At 40.0% G+C, this 19,922-nt stretch overlaps 1 protein-coding gene across 7 annotated transcripts in view; it reads left to right on the forward strand.

The window, feature by feature from the left end:
* The window catches only part of VPS13D (vacuolar protein sorting 13 homolog D), a 303,606-nt gene that overhangs the window by 130,203 nt on the left and 153,481 nt on the right, over nt 1–19,922 (forward strand). For 3 of the 7 annotated variants that reach the window (XM_017887997.1, XM_017887999.1, XM_017888000.1), the window contains 9 exons: nt 301–451; nt 641–851; nt 5,455–5,702; nt 8,290–8,481; nt 8,744–8,915; nt 13,124–13,266; nt 15,584–15,712; nt 16,995–17,125; nt 17,347–17,522. In XM_017887997.1, the coding sequence (XP_017743486.1) occupies nt 301–451; nt 641–851; nt 5,455–5,702; nt 8,290–8,481; nt 8,744–8,915; nt 13,124–13,266; nt 15,584–15,712; nt 16,995–17,125; nt 17,347–17,522 (1,553 nt within the window). The remainder of the gene's footprint in view (nt 1–300; nt 452–640; nt 852–5,454; nt 5,703–8,289; nt 8,482–8,743; nt 8,916–13,123; nt 13,267–15,583; nt 15,713–16,994; nt 17,126–17,346; nt 17,523–19,922) is intronic. The other 4 variants (XM_017888002.1, XM_017888004.1, XM_017888003.1 and 1 more) reach the window with 2 other exon arrangements.

The raw sequence follows: 19,922 nt of genomic DNA on the forward strand, positions 1-19,922 counted from the left end.
GTTTCTAGAGGCTTAGGACTGATTTTTCTTAGTGACACACTTTGTGATATCACATCAGTGTGGATTATCTGTTTTTGTAGAACTTCTTAGAATTTTTTTAATAGTATATATTTATAGGATGTTTACTCCCTTTAAAGCTGAATGCCTTTAGGGTTTTATGACTGATTTCACTGAAGAGCTGTAGTCATAATAAGATGCTTTTAAGGCAGACATTCTGATCGATATTATTGTATTTTGTATGTTTTTTCAGAAACATACTATTTTCATACATACTATTTTGTCTTTATCTCTCTTTCACAGTTCTCTTCACTCCCACCAGTGCGGGTGGTCTTTGCAGTGACTATGGAAGGCAGCGCGCGGAAAGTGATCACTGTCCGGTCAGCCCTCATTGTGAGGAACAGACTTGAGACACCAATGGAACTAAGACTGGATAGCCCATCAGCTCCAGACAGTATGTTTTGATTGTCTAGAATATAGTAAATGCTGATAAATATTCCTTGACTATTGTCAAGTCTCTTTTTTCCCAGTGTATCTTCCCCAGCAGTCAGTATAGATGGTCTGTCTTCTTTTGTCCTGAGATGGTCAATCTTTGGGGTGGAGGACCATTGCCTGAAAGTGCTAACCCTTATTTCTGTGGCAGAGCCAGTGGTGCTTCCTGCTATCATGCCAGGGGATTCGTTTGCTGTGCCTTTACACCTCACTTCTTGGCGGCTACAGGCCCGGCCCAAAGGATTGGGTGTGTTTTTCTGTAAGGCTCCTATTCATTGGACCAATGTGGTGAAGACTGCAGAAATTAGTAGCAGTAAACGAGAGTGCCACTCTATGGACACAGAAAAAAGCCGATTTTTCAGGTATGTAGCACCACTGCAGTGGCATGTCACTTTTGCCTTTTTTTTCTTTTGTAATGACTTTATTACCATTCTTTCTCTAAAGACCCTTAGAGATTCAGTTATCCTATTTAAACTCTAAAGTTCTTACTCCTTGAGTTTTTTAGTTAGAGTTCATGAGAACTCAAGTGCTAACTGTTAGTGGGGTCTGGGGAGGCTTTATTATATGGGAGAGACAACCAACACACACGCTATTTACACGTACAAGATTAGAAGTTGTGTTGTACAGCAGCATAAAGAGACGACATATAGAGACGGGAAGGAAAACAAACAGAAAACAACGAGTTCTCATTCCAAAATTGGAAAGCAGAATCCTGGAGTTTGGAGTTTTTTGAACGAGAGATTTCAAAATAATTTGAAGGTTTATGTAGCTAACACTGACTTTCTTGAGAACTTTGACAAAATTGCCTAACCATTTAAACTCCTGTTTTCCCATTATACAGGAGTGTGTTACTAGATTCCGATGTTGGAAAACATACTGGATTGCTATTGTTTCACCCTAACAAATTTAGACTTTAAACTTATTTAATGAGGATTAGCTTTAGTTTCTTTTATAGTGAAGACAGGCATTCATTTAGTCTAAACTTAGAGAAGAGATACAAGAATAGTGTAAAGAATTTCAGTATACTCTTTACCCAGATCTGCAAATTGTTAACAGACTAAAGGAAGAAATGCATCAAATACATAACTGGAGTTGGTGATTTTAACACTTCCGTTTCAGTAATTTATAGAACAAAAAAATCAATAAATATGTAAAAGATTTGAATAGTGTTATCAATGAGCTTGTTCTAATAGACATTTATAGAATATTTTATCCAGAAACTCCAGATTATACATTCTTTTCAAGTATATGTGGAACACTCATCAAGAGAGATCATCTGCTGGGCCATAAAGCAAAGATCAGTAAATATTAAAGAACTAAAACCATACAGAATGTATTTCATGATCATAATAGAAGTAAACTAGAAATAAACGACAATAAGATACCTAATCCCAAATATTTGACATTAAACAATATATTTGTAAATAATCCATGGGTCAAAAAAGAGAAATCACAAAGGAAATTAGAAAATATTTTTAATCAAATGATAATGAAAGGCAGACGTATTAAAATATGGGGAATGCAGCAAAACCAATTCCGAGGAGGAAAGTTATAGTTTGTAAATCCTCATATTAGAAAATGGGGAAGATCCTTTGGTTAAGTTTCAATTAATTTAAAAAAATAAAAGAAAATGAAGAGTATATAAAATCGCTGATTTAATCTTCTGTCTTCAGAAGTTAGTTAAAGAAGAGCAAATTCAAAACAAAGAAATAGGAAAAGGAAACAATAAAATAAAAATATGGATGGAAATCAGTGAACTAGAAAATAGAAAATCAACAAATGTCAAAATTGACATAAATTTGACAAACTTCTACCAAGACTTGGTCAAGGAGAAAAGACAGAAAATCGAAATTACCAATGTAAGGAATGAAAAAAATGAGACACTATTACAGATCCTATAGACATAAAAAGGGTGAAAAGGAGGTAAGAACAATTTTATGCCAATACATTCCACATGTAAATGATACTTTTCTTGAAAAACACAAGTTATCAACACTGACATAAAGAAGAAATAGAAAATTCAAATAGCCCAGTATCTAAATTAAAAGAACTTGAACTGTTAGAAAAGCCTTTGTGCACAAAGAACACTATAGGCCCATATAACGTTACTAGTGAATTCTACCAGACGTTTAAAGAAGAAATAATAACACTTTTACACAAGATTTTTCAGAAAATAGAAGAGGAAAGAACAATTCCTAACTCATTTTATGAGGCCAACATGTCCCTAATACCAAAACCTGATACAGCTACTATGTAAAAACTATGAGCCAGTGTTTCCCATGAAGAGATGCAAATATCATCATTAAAAAATTTTTGTTGTTGTTTCTGAGATGGAGTTTTGCTCTTGTCACCCAGGCTGGAGTGCAAGGGTGCGATCTTGGCTCACTGCAACCTCCGCCTCCTGGGATCAACTGATTCTCCTGCCTCAGCCTCCTGAGTACCTGGGGAGTAGCGCCTGCCACCACGCCCAGCTAATTTTTCTATTTTTAGTAGAGATGAGGTTTCACCAGTTGGCCAGGCTGGTCTCAAACTCCTGACCTCAGGCGATCCACCCACCTTGGCCTCCCAAAGTGCTGGGATTACAGGCGTGAGCCACAGTGCCCAGCCAAATTTTTCTTTTTTCAATTGAGACAGAGTCTTGCTGTGTTGCCCAGGCTGCAGTGCAGTGGTGTGATCTTGGCTCACTGCAGCCTCTGCCTCCTGGGTTCAAGTGATTCTCCTACCTCAGCCTCCCGAGTAGCTGAGATTACAGGCACCCACCACCACAACTGGCTAATTTTTGTATTTTTAGTAGAGATGGGGTTTCACCATGTTGGCCAGGCTGGTCTTGAACTCCTGACCTCAAGCAATCTGCCCACTTTGGCCTCCCAAAGTGCTGGGATTACAGGTGTGAGCCACTGCGCCCAGCCCTTTATCAAAATATTATCAAATGCAATTCAGCAAGTGGTTTATCCCAGAAATTTAAGATTAGCTTAATATTTGAAAATCAGTAAATGTGACTCATCATATGAAGAGACTAAAAGAGAGTCAGGTGCAGTGGCTCACGCTTGCAATCCCAACACAATGGGAGGCCAAGGTGGGCAGCTCACTTGAGGTCAGGAGTTTGAGACCAGCCTGGTCAATATGGTGAAACCCCGTCTCTAGTAAAAATAGAACAAATTAGCCAGACGTGGTGTTGAACGCCTGTAATCTCAGTTACTCCGGAGGCTGAGGCAGGAGAATCACTTGAATCCAGGAGGCAGAGGTTGCAGTGAGCTGAGATCACGCCACTGCACTCCAGCTTGGGCAACACTCTGTCTCAGAATAATAGAAAAGGAGTAGACAGGCCACAGAATTGTAAAAATACATGTATCTGACAAAGGATTTTTGCATAGAGTATATGAAGAACTTCCTGCAGATCAATAAAAAGATAATAAAAAGAATAGACAAAAGACTTGAACCGACAACTTACAGAAGAAAATATCCAGCCAATAGACAGACGAAAAGATGCTCAGTGTGATTATTCACTAGGGAAATGCACACAGTGAGTAATGTTTTACTCTCCTTGAAATGGCTGAAATAAAAAAGAATGACAGCACCAAATGTTGACAAAGACGTGGAGCCATTGAACTCTCGTAAGTAGCTAGTAGGAGTGTAAAATGGTACAACTACTTTGGAGAAATGTGTGACAATTTCTTATAAAAATTAAGTACTGACCAGGCACGGTGGCTCACACCTGTAATCCCAGCACTTTGGGAGGCCGAGGCAGGGGAATCACCTGAAGTTAGGAGTTAAAGACCAGCCTGACCAACACGGTAAAACCCCGTCTCTACTAAAAATACAACAAATTAGCCAGACATGGTAGTGCCCGTCTGTAATTCCAGCTACTCAGGAGGCTGAGGCAGGAGAATGGCTTGAACCAAGGAGGCAGAGGTTGCAGTGAGCCAAGATAGCGCCATTGCACTCCAGCGTGGGCAACAAGAGTGAAACTCAGTCTCAAAAAAAAAAAAAAAAAAAAAGTTAAGAACCCAACAAGTCCACTCTGGAGTATTTACCTAAAAGAAATGAAGATATATGTCCAAAACAATACTTGTACAACAATGTTCATTTAACCCTAAACTGGAAAAAACCAATCGGCTATCAAGAGGATAATAAATAAATTAACTGATTTATTCATACCATGGCATACTACTAGGAAATGAAAAATTATCAAATAGGATGTATAGAACAACATGGCTGAATCTTGTTGAGACTTTAAGTTTTAAAAGCCAGACATAGGCCGGGTGCGGTGGCTCACGCCTGTAATCCCAGCACTTTGGGAGGCTGAGGCAGGTGGATCACGAGGTCAGGAGATTGAGACCATCCTGGCTAACACGTGAAACCCCGTCTCTACTAAAAATGCAAAAAATTAACCGGGCGTGGTCGTGGGCACCTGTAGTCCCAGCTACTCAGGAGGCTGAAGCAGGAGAATGGTGTGAACCCAGGAGGCAAAGCTTGCAGTGAGCCAAAATCGCACCACTGCACTCCAACCTGGGCAACAGAGTGAGATTCCATCTTAAAAAAAAAAAGCCAGACATAAAGAGTAGTACATACTACATGATTCCACTTATACGCATGCAGTTCCAGAGCAGATACACCTAATCTGTAATTATAAATGTTAGAAAGTGGTTGCCTGAATGATGGAGGAGAATATTGATTGGAAAAGGACATGAGGGAACTTTCTGGGGTGAGGGAAATATCCTGTAATTTATTTTGGATGGTGTTTATAGAGGTGTGTATAATTGTCAGAGCTCATCAAAGTGAACATTTAAAATCTATACATACTGTTGTGCATAAATAATTATATCTTAGTAAATGTATTTGGATTAAAAACTGCAAATAATTTTACTCATTGAACCGCCTTAATGTTATTTTGCATACTTAGCTAAGGGGAAAAATTTTAAGTTCTTCATTCAGCCTGATGATTTTTACATTTTATCTTCATAGGTTTTGTGTGGCTATAAAGAAAGAGAATTATCCAGATTATATGCCCTCAAACATATTTTCTGACAGTGCAAAACAGATTTTCAGACAGCCTGGGCATACCATATATCTCCTGCCAACTGTGGTAATCTGCAACTTGCTACCCTGTGAACTTGATTTTTATGTTAAAGGAATGCCAATTAATGGGACGCTGAAACCTGGCAAGGAGGCAGCTCTCCACACAGCTGATACATCCCAGAACATTGAACTGGGTAAGAATGTAGTCAGATGATCATTTGTCATAATCCTATGAGAATATCAAGGAGTCTTTTGTGATTATTTATTTAGTAAGCATCTTGGAGAAATTGGGGCACATAAAATAGCTCAATAAGCCAGTTCAAAGGAATTAGAGCAGTTAAAAAAAAAAAATTACCTTTAGCTGGAGGCGGCAGCAGTACATGACTGTAGTCCCAGCTTCTCAGGAGGCTGAGGTGGGAAGATTGCTTGAGTCTACGAGTTCAAGGCTTCAGTGAGCTATGGTCACGCTACTGCCCACCAGCCTGAGCAACATAGTAAGACCCCATCTCTAAAAAATAAAAACCTCTTATAGAAAATGATAAGAAAAAAACTTAACCAACCAAAAGGTTTACAGAGGAGGCCCTCAACAGAGCCTTTTTTCTTACATTGCTGACATGATGTATGATTGTAGGAAGCCATTTCATCTTTTTAAACTATGGTTTTCCCAAGCAAAATCTTATGCCTCTTCTCTTTTAATTGAAAAGATAAACGTTTGCTGAGCACTCACTCTATTCCAGGCATACCTGGGCTTTTTCACACGTGTAGTCTCATGTAATCCTTATAGAAATAATTATTTGCCTCATTTTACTGGTGAAGAAATGGGGGTTTGGAATGTATCAAGTAATTTTCAGTTGTAAAGGTTGTTAAAAGGCAGACTTCAGCCAAATTAAATTTAAATGAATTTAATTGAGCAATGAACGATTTGCAAATTGGGCAGCCCCCAGAATCACAGCAGATTCAGAGAGACTCCAGGGATGCCTTGTGGTCAGAACAAATTTATAGACCAAAAAGGAAGTGACGTACAGAAATCAGAGGTGAGGTACAGAAACAGGTGGATTGGTTACAGATTGGGTTTTGCCTTATTTGAACATAGTTGGAACACTCAGCAGTGTATGAGTGGGTTGAAGTGTGGCCGCTGGGATTGGCCAAGACTCAGTTATTGTTACAGGTGCAAAATTCTAAATCAGGTCTTCAATCTTGTCTACCTATTAAGTTAGGTTGCAGTTCATCCACAAAGACTCATATAGAAGTACAGAGTCCTCAGGCCATATTTTGTTTGCTTTAACAGGGTGAATGAAGTCAAAGTAGAGAATCATTATCATATTTGCAACACTTGAAACAAGGAGGAATGGTGATTATAGTTAACAATATTGTATGGTATATTTCATAATAGCTAGAAGAGAGGATTTTTAGTGTTCTAACTGCAAAGAAATGATGAATGTTTGAGATAATGAAAAGGCTAAATACCCTGATTTGATCATTTCACAATGTATATATGTGTTGAGACATCTCACTGTACCCCCAAAATATGTGCAATTTATTATGTGTCGATTAAAATTTAATTTTTTTTTTTTTTTTTTTTGAGATGGAGTCTTACTTTGTCACCCAGGCTGGAGTGCAATGGAGTGATTTTAGCTCACTGCAACCTCTGCCTCCCGGGTTCAAGCAATTCTCCTGCCTCTCAGCCTTCTGCGTAGCTGGGACTACAGGTGCCTGGCACCACACCTAGCTGATTTTTGTATTTTTAGTAGAAACGAAGTATCACCATGTTGACCAGGCTAGCCTCAAACTCCTAACCTCAGGTGATCCACCTGCTTCGGCCTCCCAAAGTGCTGGGATTACAGGCGTGAGCCACTGCACCCGGCCAAAAAATTTTTTTTGCAAAGCAAAGAAGTACTTCTGGAATTTCGGCAGAAAATGTATTCCTTTTAAGACTACCATACAACAGGTTGAAGTAATAATAACTTAGATATTTATGATTTTATAGTTTTGTAAGTGCTTTTCCTGTATTGTTTCATGTTATCTCCATTTACTGACTCAGGACCTGAAACTCATTGAACTTAAGCAATGTGTCTGTCCCACAGTGACAAGATTACATTGCAATTACTATATAACCCTTGAACTTAATTTAGAAAAGTAGTGCAGTGCTATTCATTCTAAATAAAATCGGTCTTTGGCATATAAGAGGTTTTCTAATATATTTCTTCAAATATTTATTGAGCCTCTGTACAAAATAGAAATGTCTTCTCATCCCATCACCGTGTACACACCCAGCACTGCTTCTCCTCAGCGTTCTGCATTCCACAGCTTATCACTTTTCATAACAAGTATCTACATTTTGCACATGGGTCCCAGAGAGTTCAAATAACTTGTTCCACATCATGAAGGTACTAAGGACAGACTGGAGTTTGGAAGCCAGGCAGTTTGGCTGCAGAACTGTGCCTCTTACCCTGCACTTGGGTTAGTAGGTTTCAGGCACCTAGCACAGGGCCTGAAGTATAGCAAACTCCTAAGAATCATAACTATTATTGATAGTTTTTTGATATTCTAACCCTTATGATTATGTAATTTAGGCTCCCTAGTGTGACTTCCAGGCCATCTGGTTTGCTTATATTGATTCTTACCCTAGCTAGAGGGAAAGAGCCATTCTAATGAAGATTTTTACCAGCTAGATACTTAGTTATTGGTTTTTCCAAAAGGAATCCAATTTACTTTTGCTGTGAGCTATTTTGACAAACTATAGTGAGAACTCTGAAGGTTAATAGTTTGTATCTTCTTTAGGGGTGTCACTGGAGAATTTCCCCCTCTGTAAAGAATTGCTCATTCCACCTGGAACCCAAAACTATATGGTGAGAATGCGACTCTATGACATCAACCGTCGGCAGCTGAACCTCACCATCCGGATTGTGTGTCGAGCAGAAGGATCCTTAAAGATCTTCATTTCTGCTCCATATTGGCTGATTAACAAAACAGGTACGTACAGGGGCTGCTCGAGTAGGTCTTTGGCGTTAGTCATGGGAATTCAGATTTATTTGCTTAGCTAACTAAATGGAGCCAATGCAAATAGATTACTTCAACAGTCTGAGCTGCTGAAACATTCCTGCTTCCATCATAAATGCTTAATCATGCTCAAAACTGTCCTTTTAGGCAAGGAACTGAGCCCACTAAATCGATTCAGTTTTCACTCTTTTCCCCCTTGATGATTTTGTTGGTTCACCATTTGCATCTCTTTCAGATAGACTGGGTGGTATTGCTGTAAACTTTTCTCTCCTTCCTAAAGGGTTGCCACTGATCTTCAGACAGGACAATGCCAAGACAGATGCTGCAGGCCAGTTTGAGGAGCATGAGCTGGCCCGGAGCCTGAGTCCTCTCTTATTCTGCTATGCTGACAAAGAGCAGCCAAACCTGTGAGTACAGTTATTTATGGGAAGGGGAAATAAGCTCCTAGGGAAGGGAAGAAATTAGTAAAGGTTATAATATATCCGTGTAAGTAGAAATATACTGTAGATAACAATCCTGACTTGGCAGGGGAATAGAACCATGACCTAATGGGATTTTTGGGGATCTAATTTCTATGTTATTTGATACTGAAAATAAACCATTTGGTTGGTTTATAATGAAAGCTAGTTTTATTTTACATGCATTGAAGTAGTTTTCCTATTCATAACTCTGCCAACGAAGAGAAAGCCACGTGTTCTTCTCTTCTCTACAGTTTTTCTTCCCCTGTAAACTTTAGCACAGGCACAGGAGCTGGCATCAGAATGGACATAGACTGGTTGTTTGGTAAAGCCATCAGCCTCATTAATCCAATCCAGGATTTGTATCACATTTGGAAATTCATCCCTTTTACCCTTGAAGTAAAACGTGCCATTTTATGGTCTCAAAGCACTCATTGCATGTTTAAAAGCAGGGACAAAAACAACTGTGAAGATTAAATGACATGTGCTTTTAATGTATGGTAGGAGCATTAATTCACTTTTGTTCTTGGTTTTGACATTTTGCTTTTTACAAGAGTCTTTTAATAGAGCTCTAATCAAAGATAAATGGGTGTATCCAATAGTGCTAAAATGCCATACCGTGTTATCGGTAGAATTATGCTGACAGCTTAACAGAAAGTCTTCTGGAGTACCACACTTCAGTGAGTACTGATGTGTTTACAAGGGAAGGTTGGAGTGTAGATTAGTGTTTGAGGCAAGGAAAGAGGATTGATGAGAGTTCTGGATATTGTAGGGGATGCAGCTAGCCTCTTGGCATGTGCGACAAGCCCAGTCTCATTCTTTTCTTGAAATGATTTGGACAGTTTTAGATTTAGGACTTGACATGTGTCACACAGTGTGTTTTATCTCTGAATTCCACAGTTCCCAAAGCATTTTCACATAGACCATCTCATTGGATTCTTCCCACCATCGCAAGGGTTTAGGCAGGGCAGGAAATATTGTTATATTTTAAGATGAGGAAACAGGCTCAGAGAGAGTGCTACCTGCCAAAAGTTTACATCCTTGTTAGTGGTAGAGCGGGAACACACATTCGGGAATTATGTTGCCAAAATCTGTGACAGGACACTGACCAACTAAACAATGTTTTGCTATTGTAATAGTATCAGTCTGGCCGGGTGCGGTGGCTCATGCCTGTAATCCCAGCACTTTGGGAGACTGAATTGGGCATATCCTGAGGTCAGGGGTTTGAGACCAGCTTGGCCAGTAGGGTGAAACCCCATCTCTACTAAAAATACAAAAATTAGCCGGGTGTGGTGGCATACGCCTGTAGTCCCAGCTACTTGGGAGGCTGAGGCAGGAGAATCACTTGAACCCGGGAGGCAGAGGTTGCAGTGAGCCTAGACTGTGCCATTGCACTCTAGCCTGGGCGACAGAGCAAGATTCCATCTCAAAAAAAAAAAAAAAAAAAAAGTATCAGCCCTTGTAAGTAATGCAGCATACCTGCATCTTCTGTACATATGCTTCTTGTGCTTTTTAAAATGGACCCTTGAAACAGCAGAGTCAGGAAAGGATTAGTTTGACTTGAATACTTGATTTTTAGGGTAATATTAGAAATTGTACCCTTTTCCTCATGTGTTATACTCATAGAATCCTAATGTTTTCTCTTAAAGCTCTTAGTTGTAGATGTCAGTAAGTTTCACACACTGTTATACTGTGGCTGCCTCTAAGATCCAGCTTTAACCACTGATGAATTTTCTCACTGTGCTAGGGAATCACATGAGAGTGAAGAAGAGTCAATAGGAGAGATGGAATTTGGATGATAACTATATTAGTGTCTCCCAGTTAGAACAGGCAGATAAGACTTTCTCATGGATGAATATCTACATCTTTGCTTTTCTGCCCCACAGCTGCACGATGAGAATCGGAAGGGGATTCATCCAGAAGGCATGCCGGGCTGGTGTCAGGGCTTCTCCCTGGATGGTGGTAGTGGTGTCCGAGCTTTGAAAGTCATCCAGCAAGGAAACCGCCCGGGGCTGATCTATAACATTGGTGGGTTACATTTGGGGCAGTGGGAGAATCAGAACTGTTGGCTGATGACCTCAAGCCTGGAGGAATGAGCTGGCCATGCATTTTGGCCTGATTACAAGTGCTGATTTTCTCATTTGGCATTGGGTCAGGTATCTGTTCTCTGAATGCTACACTGCTATCAACACAGATCTATTCTCCTAGGGATCTGAGGAGCCACCTAAACACTGCCCTTTCGAGGTCTGTGGCTCTGTTTAATTTCAGACTCACCTGTGTCAGGAAAGTATCAGTTTGGCTTGAATCCTTGTTTTCAGGGGAATAATAGGAACACTTAGCATGCCTTTCATCCTCCAAGTATTCCCACGCATTCATTAAAATTTGCAAGCCCTAAGATTGTAGGAAGCATTGTTCTCCTTGAAACTGAAGGAGAGAGGTTAAGTGACCTGCCTAGATGCAAAGGGGAAGTCTGGGTCAAAAGTAGAATTAGGATTGGGGCATACAAATTAAATGCACTTGGTGGTTGTAGTAATTACAGCAATCTCCAAACTAACTTTGCTTATGGAAATGGGAAGGGTGGAAAGGGGAGGAGAGGATACCGTACCCATATGCCTCAGAGCCACTTGAGAACACTCAAAAGATTCGCTAAAGAGTTAAGATAATTTGATTGAAATATGAATCAGGGTGAAAATTGTAGCAGTGTATCCCTTCAGTATCTAATTTCCCAACATCTCAAAGTAATGTTTAGTTTTGAACACTGCAACACCATCTACGACTGCATGGTCCTGTAGAACTTCCTGTGATGATGGAAATGTTCTATTTTGCACTATCTAGTAGTAGCCACTAGCCACATGCGGCTGCTGAGCACTGGAGAGAAATAAGGCAAGTATGACTGAGGAATTGAATTTTCTTTTACTTAATTTTAGTGAATTTAGGTTTAAATAGTCACATATGGCTACTGGCACCATATTGGACAGTATGCACATAGTCATAGTTCCTTCCAAGAGCAGGGAAAACTGATGTGATATCATTTACATATTTATCCTGAGTCCCATGAAGAGTCAAGGATATGTTTAGATGTCTGAGGATTTATTAATAAAATAATCTTCCAAGTATAGTTTCCTTTTGGGTTTTAATCATAGGTTTATATTCATTCTCCCTTGACACGTGAACTGTCTTCTTAAAGTTGACATTAAGATTTTAAAAGAAATAAACTTTATTTGATCTTGCAGCACAAGATAGTTATCTTAACTTTTCTCACTTTTGTTTGCTCCACCCCTTGAATAGGCAAAGGCTGCTTCATGCTGTGTTTGGCTTTCTGCTGTGGTATTTTGCCCCTCATGTATTTTGCAAAGCAAGCTACCACAGGTTGGCTGGAAACTGTAGTTGGGACAAATTGGGGTGGGAGGAGCTTGTTCCTTTTAAAGCAGCTGGCACTAAGAACCACAGAATTCTTGCAGAGGCCCATTGAGCAGACTGATCAGACATACGCAGTGATTGCCCATATAAGTTGTTTTGCTAGGAGCATTCACTAAGGCTCATGACATATGTTTTGAGGGCTAATACTGTGGTTTAGGTTTTGTTGATCCACCTAGGGAAGAGATAGAAGGAGTGGCCTAAGATAGGACTTTATAATTCTTGAGGGTCATGAACTTTTGCCATGTCTTCCCACAAGGGAATTTGTGGAATCTCCTGCTTGAATATTTTGAAGAATAGGATAGATAACTAGCTCCGTATCAGGAAAGTTTAAAGCATAGTCCAAACTGAAAAGCCAGGGACAGCCTTGCCAGGTAGCCTCACATGGATCTCCAAAAGAACGATTTTGTGCCTGTTGATCTTATCAGCTTATTGATTTATCAGGGGTTTCCCAGGGCAATATAAGATGTGAAGGGGAAAGAAGCCCACCTTTTCCAAAATTCAGTGNAGTTGTAGATGTCAGTAAGTTTCACACACTGTTATACTGTGGCTGCCTCTAAGATCCAGCTTTAACCACTGATGAATTTTCTCACTGTGCTAGGGAATCACATGAGAGTGAAGAAGAGTCAATAGGAGAGATGGAATTTGGATGATAACTATATTAGTGTCTCCCAGTTAGAACAGGCAGATAAGACTTTCTCATGGATGAATATCTACATCTTTGCTTTTCTGCCCCACAGCTGCACGATGAGAATCGGAAGGGGGATTCATCCAGAAGGCATGCCGGGCTGGTGTCAGGGCTTCTCCCTGGATGGTGGTAGTGGTGTCCGAGCTTTGAAAGTCATCCAGCAAGGAAACCGCCCGGGGCTGATCTATAACATTGGTGGGTTACATTTGGGGCAGTGGGAGAATCAGAACTGTTGGCTGATGACCTCAAGCCTGGAGGAATGAGCTGGCCATGCATTTTGGCCTGATTACAAGTGCTGATTTTCTCATTTGGCATTGGGTCAGGTATCTGTTCTCTGAATGCTACACTGCTATCAACACAGATCTATTCTCCTAGGGATCTGAGGAGCCACCTAAACACTGCCCTTTCGAGGTCTGTGGCTCTGTTTAATTTCAGACTCACCTGTGTCAGGAAAGTATCAGTTTGGCTTGAATCCTTGTTTTTCAGGGGAATAATAGGAACACTTAGCATGCCTTTCATCCTCCAAGTATTCCCACGCATTCATTAAAATTTGCAAGCCCTAAGATTGTAGGAAGCATTGTTCTCCTTGAAACTGAAGGAGAGAGGTTAAGTGACCTGCCTAGATGCAAAGGGGAAGTCTGGGTCAAAAGTAGAATTAGGATTGGGGCATACAAATTAAATGCACTTGGTGGTTGTAGTAATTACAGCAATCTCCAAACTAACTTTGCTTATGGAAATGGGAAGGGTGGAAAGGGGAGGAGAGGATACCGTACCCATATGCCTCAGAGCCACTTGAGAACACTCAAAAGATTCGCTAAAGAGTTAAGATAATTTGATTGAAATATGAATCAGGGTGAAAATTGTAGCAGTGTATCCCTTCAGTATCTAATTTCCCAACATCTCAAAGCAATGTTTAGTTTTGAACACTGCAACACCATCTACGACTGCATGGTCCTGTAGAACTTCCTGTGATGATGGAAATGTTCTATTTTGCACTATCTAGTAGTAGCCACTAGCCACATGCGGCTGCTGAGCACTGGAGAGAAATAAGGCAAGTATGACTGAGGAATTGAATTTTTCTTTTTACTTAATTTTAGTGAATTTAGGTTTAAATAGTCACATATGGCTACTGGCACCATATTGGACAGTATGCACATAGTCATAGTTCCTTCCAAGAGCAGGGAAAAACTGATGTGATATCATTTACATATTTATCCTGAGTCCCATGAAGAGTCAAGGATATGTTTAGATGTCTGAGGATTTATTAATAAAATAATCTTCCAAGTATAGTTTCCTTTTTGGGTTTTTAATCATAGGTTTATATTCATTCTCCCTTGACACGTGAACTGTCTTCTTAAAGTTGACATTAAGATTTTTAAAAGAAATAAACTTTATTTGATCTTGCAGCACAAGATAGTTATCTTAACTTTTTCTCACTTTTGTTTGCTCCACCCCTTGAATAGGCAAAGGCTGCTTCATGCTGTGTTTGGCTTTCTGCTGTGGTATTTTGCCCCTCATGTATTTTGCAAAGCAAGCTACCACAGGTTGGCTGGAAACTGTAGTTGGGACAAATTGGGGTGGGAGGAGCTTGTTCCTTTTAAAGCAGCTGGCACTAAGAACCACAGAATTCTTGCAGAGGCCCATTGAGCAGACTGATCAGACATACGCAGTGATTGCCCATATAAGTTGTTTTGCTAGGAGCATTCACTAAGGCTCATGACATATGTTTTGAGGGCTAATACTGTGGTTTAGGTTTTGTTGATCCACCTAGGGAAGAGATAGAAGGAGTGGCCTAAGATAGGACTTTATAATTCTTGAGGGTCATGAACTTTTGCCATGTCTTCCCACAAGGGAATTTGTGGAATCTCCTGCTTGAATATTTTGAAGAATAGGATAGATAACTAGCTCCGTATCAGGAAAGTTTAAAGCATAGTCCAAACTGAAAAGCCAGGGACAGCCTTGCCAGGTAGCCTCACATGGATCTCCAAAAAGAACGATTTTGTGCCTGTTGATCTTATCAGCTTATTGATTTATCAGGGGTTTCCCAGGGCAATATAAGATGTGAAGGGGGAAAGAAGCCCACCTTTTTCCAAAAATTCAGTGTCTGTTTTGTTCCAGAGTACCCTAGACTCTTTTTGTAATATTAAGTTAGACACATCTTTTTCTATTCGATATCACCTAACTATGATATTGTTGATTTCTGGCAATGAAAGCTTCTCTGTATGTCACAGAAAGAAATGACAGGGTATAGCTCCATATGCCAGTATTACATAGCGTTTCTTAGATACACAGTTTTAGAGAGATTTTTGTGTGTGACTTTTCTTAGTCTTTCAGGTATTTTCAAGGCTTATGTTAAAGGAACATCAGAATTTTCAAGCCAGTTTAAGTGAATTACAGCACTAACAGGTTGGAATATTTATAATTGGGATTATGTTGAGAAATCTATGACACCCGGTTGTCAAATCCTAAGGTGGGGTTTTCTATTTTAATGGTTCTCTTGATTCTTGATGAGTGCTGAGTGGAGTGGACTCCTTGTACCTGTCCCATCACAATACAAGCAAGCCCGACGAGGGTGCCGCTCCGGAGCCTGACCGCCTGGACTTGAATCCCAGCTATGGCACATACTGCTGTGTGACAGAGAGTCAGTTACTTAGCTTTCCATGCCTTTGTTTCCTCATCTGTAAAATGGAAATAATTGAAATAGCTAACTTAGAAGGTTGTTATGAGGATTCAATATAAAGCCTTTGGTAGAGAGCCTAGCAAGTATTAAGAGATCAGTAATTATTATTATTATTGTTGTTGTTGTTATTTTTATTTCTATGATCAATATTTTTATCAGTGGGTGACCAGAGCTCAGCCCAGTACCTTGAATGTCATTGCTATATTTATTGTCTGAATGAATGAGTGAATAATGCATCCCACTGAATTTTCATTTTAAAAGTGTTATCAGAGTTGTTAAGATAGTTCAGTGCTTTTCTTTATTTGGAACCGGCCGTCTTGAGATTTCCTTTGGACTGTTTTCTTACCTTTTCCTGGTACATAGTAGGCGCTGAAAACAGTTATTTTATAAATGAATAAATTTATGTATTTGTTTTTGAGACAGAGTCTCGCACTGTCACCCAGACTAGAGTGTAATGGTGTGATCTTGGCTCATTGCAACCTCCGCCTCCTGAGTCCAAGCAATTCTCTTGCCTCAGCCTCCCAAGTAGCTGAGACTACAGGTGCGTGCCACCACGCCCGGCTAATTTTTGTATTTTTAGTAGAGATGGGGTTTCACCATGTCAGTCAGGCTGATCTCTAACTCCTGACCTCAAATGATCCACCCGTCTCGGCCTCCCACAGTGCTGGGATTACAGGCGTGAGCCAGCACGCCTGGCCATGAATAAGTTCTCTAATACTTAGCATTATGTTTGAGCTGGATTCTTTGGCAATGGGCTAAAATAAAATACTAGACAAGAGTAAGTAGAGTTTAGAACATTACAGAATCCGACTAAGTAATCTGAAATTTCCACTATATCCTGTAAAAGTGGTAGGTTCTCTAGAAGGAAATTTTGCATCCTAGGTGTAAGCAAAAAAGTATCATGTGAAACTGTTGTAAGTATTCAGCTTCATAAATGGAAACCTAAGGTATGTGTGACCAGCCACACTGTGAAATGGTACACACTGTGTGAAGAAACTAGGAATTAAGGGGGTATTGCTATTGCCTCTGAACCTTTTTAAGGCCTAAATGGGAATAAGGAGTAATAATACTTTGAGTACAATTGCTATTTTCATTACATTCCTAGAAGGTTCAATATCCTGTCTGGGTGATAGAGTTATTTTCTCAGAGAAGCTAAGTAACTGTGAAGGTTATTTATTTTTGTCAGACCAAGAGTTTTCTCTCTTCATGGTTAATTTATAAAAGTGGTTCTTGTTATTTGTAGGTATTGATGTCAAGAAAGGCCGAGGTCGATATATTGACACCTGCATGGTCATCTTTGCCCCCCGTTACCTGTTAGATAATAAATCATCTCACAAGCTTGCATTTGCACAGAGGGAATTTGCCAGGGGACAGGTGAGCAGTTTTGGTTTTGAAGAATGAGAGTGCCTATGTAATAGCACGAATTTTAATGTCATCTTCCATGAAGACTGTACGTTCTGTTGTGCGAGTAACTGCTCTGTAACTTTGGTACCCAGATAGCTCCTGTTAGAGGGTAAGGCTCAGAGTAGGTACTCAGTAACACTACTGTCATGAATCAACTTGTTGACTAAAGCCCGTGATCCTGTGTGTTCTAGGGAACAGCCAATCCCGAAGGTTACATCTCCACCCTTCCTGGTTCCAGTGTGGTGTTCCACTGGCCCCGCAATGACTATGATCAGCTCTTGTGTGTCAGACTGATGGATGTTCCCAATTGTATTTGGTCTGGAGGCTTTGAAGTCAACAAGAATAATTCCTTCCATATCAACATGAGGTCAGTTTGAGACTCTAAATAGAGACAGAAAAGTAGCCCCTGTTTGAGATGCAGTACTGTAGTAACAAGCCGGTATTACCTTTTGTAAAATGGGCACAAATATTTCTGGCTCAGACAGAGGTCTTAGAACTTGCAAAGTCCGGGGAAGTGTGAGCGGATAATTTGATGGAATAAACTAAAGGAGGTGTTGCCAGTTTTGACCATGGTGTAATTGCTGTTGTCTAATCCAAAGAGTAACACTGAGTTCATATTTTGATTACCTGCAACTTTGAAAGATCTGTCTGCATTTAGATGGTAACGCTCATTATAAATATTTTTGTATTTTCTGACATATTTATATAAACCCTTCTTTCATTTGATGCTGTTCTACTAAATCATCTGGCTTTCTACACCTAATGTGGTAACACTCAGTTCTTGTTAAGAAAAATTAACCAGGCCGGGCACAATGGCTCATGCCTGTAATCCCAGCACTTTGGGAGGCCAAGGCGGGCAGATCATGAGGTCAAGAGATCAAGACCATCCTGGCCAACATGGTGAAACCCCGTCTCTACTAAAAATACAAAAATTACCTGGGCATGGTGGTGTGGTGTGGCTGTAGTCTCAGCTACTCAGGAGGTTGAGGCAGGAGAATTGCCTGAATCCGGGAGGTGGAGGTTGCGATGAGCTGAGATCACACCCCTGTAGTCCAGTCTGGCGACAAAGCAAGACTCCATCTCAAAAAAAAAAAAAACAAAAAACAAATCAGCCTTAACTAGCCCAGGATAAGGTAAACTTTTTTCTTGTTTTCATCATGTACTTTTAAAAAAAGTATTTACCAGCCGGGCGCGGTGGCTCAAGCCTTAATCCCAGCCTTTGGGGGCCGAGGGATGGGTGGATCACGAGTCAGGACGGATCGAGACCATCCTGGTCTACACGGTGAAACCCCGTCTCTACTAAAAAATGTACAAAAAACTGGCCCGGGCGAGATGGCAGCGCCTGTGTCCACTACTCGGGAGGCTGAGGCAGAGAGGGAATGGCGTTAAACCCGGAGGCGGAGCTTGGCAGTGAGCCGAGATCGCGCCACTGCAATCCAGCCTGGAGCGACAGAGCTAGACTCCGTCTCAAAAAAAAAAAAAAAAAGTATTTTACAAATATTTTAAATTGTAGTAAAACAGACATGACATAAAATTTACTCTTTTAACCATTTTTAAGTATTCAGTTAACTGGTATAAGTACATTTACATTATTATGGAAACAATCCCCCAAACTTTTTTCATCTTGTGAAACTGAAACTCTGTACCCGTTAAACAGCTCCTCATTCCCATGCCCCTCAGCCCCTGACCACCATGTTCTACTTTGTGTCTGTAAATTTGACTGCTCTAGGTACCTCATGTAAGTTTAATCATATGGTATTTGTCTTTTTGTGACTGGCTTATTTCACTTAGCATAATGTTGTCAATGTTCATATTTTTGTTTCTTCACCTATTAATGCACACTGGAGTTGCTTCCACCTGTTGGCTCTCATGAACTGCTACGAGCATAGGTGTATCAGTATCAGTTCCAGACCCTGCTTTCAGTTATTTTGGGTATAGATCCAGATGTGGAATAGTTGGATCACATAATCATTCTGGTTTTAATTTGTTGAGGCACCGCCATGGTTTTCCGGAGTCGTTGCACCATTTTACTTTCCTGCCACCGCTGCACAGGGTTCCACTTTCTCCACAGCCTCACCAACACTTGTTTTCTTTGGTTTTTGACACAAGCCTTAAGTGATAGTCCCGCCTCTGTATAATGGGTGTGAGTTTAAATTCGTATTTCCTTAATGATTAGTGATATTGAGCATCTTTTCATGTGCTTTTTGGCCATTTGTATTTCTTCATTGGAAAAAATATCTATTCAATTCCTTTGCCAATTTTTGAGTTAGGTTGTTTTCGAATTGTAGGAATTCCTGTTCTAAGCATTTTATAGTTTCAGCTCTTACTTCTAGGTCTTTGATTAATTTGGGGTTAATGTTTGTGTATGGCGTAAGGTGAGGGTCCAGCTTCTTCATTTTTTTGGTATGTGGATATTTGGTTTTCTCAGCACCATTTATTGAAAAGACTCTCCTTTCCCATTAAATGATCTTGGTACTGTTGTTGAAAATAATTTGACCCTACATGTGGAAGTTTATTTCTGGGTTCTCTATTGGTCTATATGTCTTTATGCCATTACCACCCTGTTTTGATTATAGTTGCTTTGTATTAAATTTTGGAATAAGGAAATGTGAGACCTCCAACTTTGTTGTTCTTTTTCAAGGTTGTTTTCTCTATTCAGAGTTCCTTAGATCCATATGAATTTCAAGGTGGATTTTTCTGTTTCTGCAAAAAATGCTATTGGGATGTTGATAGGGATTGCATGAAGTCCATAGGGTTTTGTAGTATT

Source organism: Rhinopithecus bieti, unplaced genomic scaffold (genome assembly GCF_001698545.2).
Source record: "Rhinopithecus bieti isolate Rb0 unplaced genomic scaffold, ASM169854v2 scaffold_16234, whole genome shotgun sequence".
NCBI classification, from domain to species: Eukaryota; Metazoa; Chordata; class Mammalia; order Primates; family Cercopithecidae; genus Rhinopithecus; species Rhinopithecus bieti.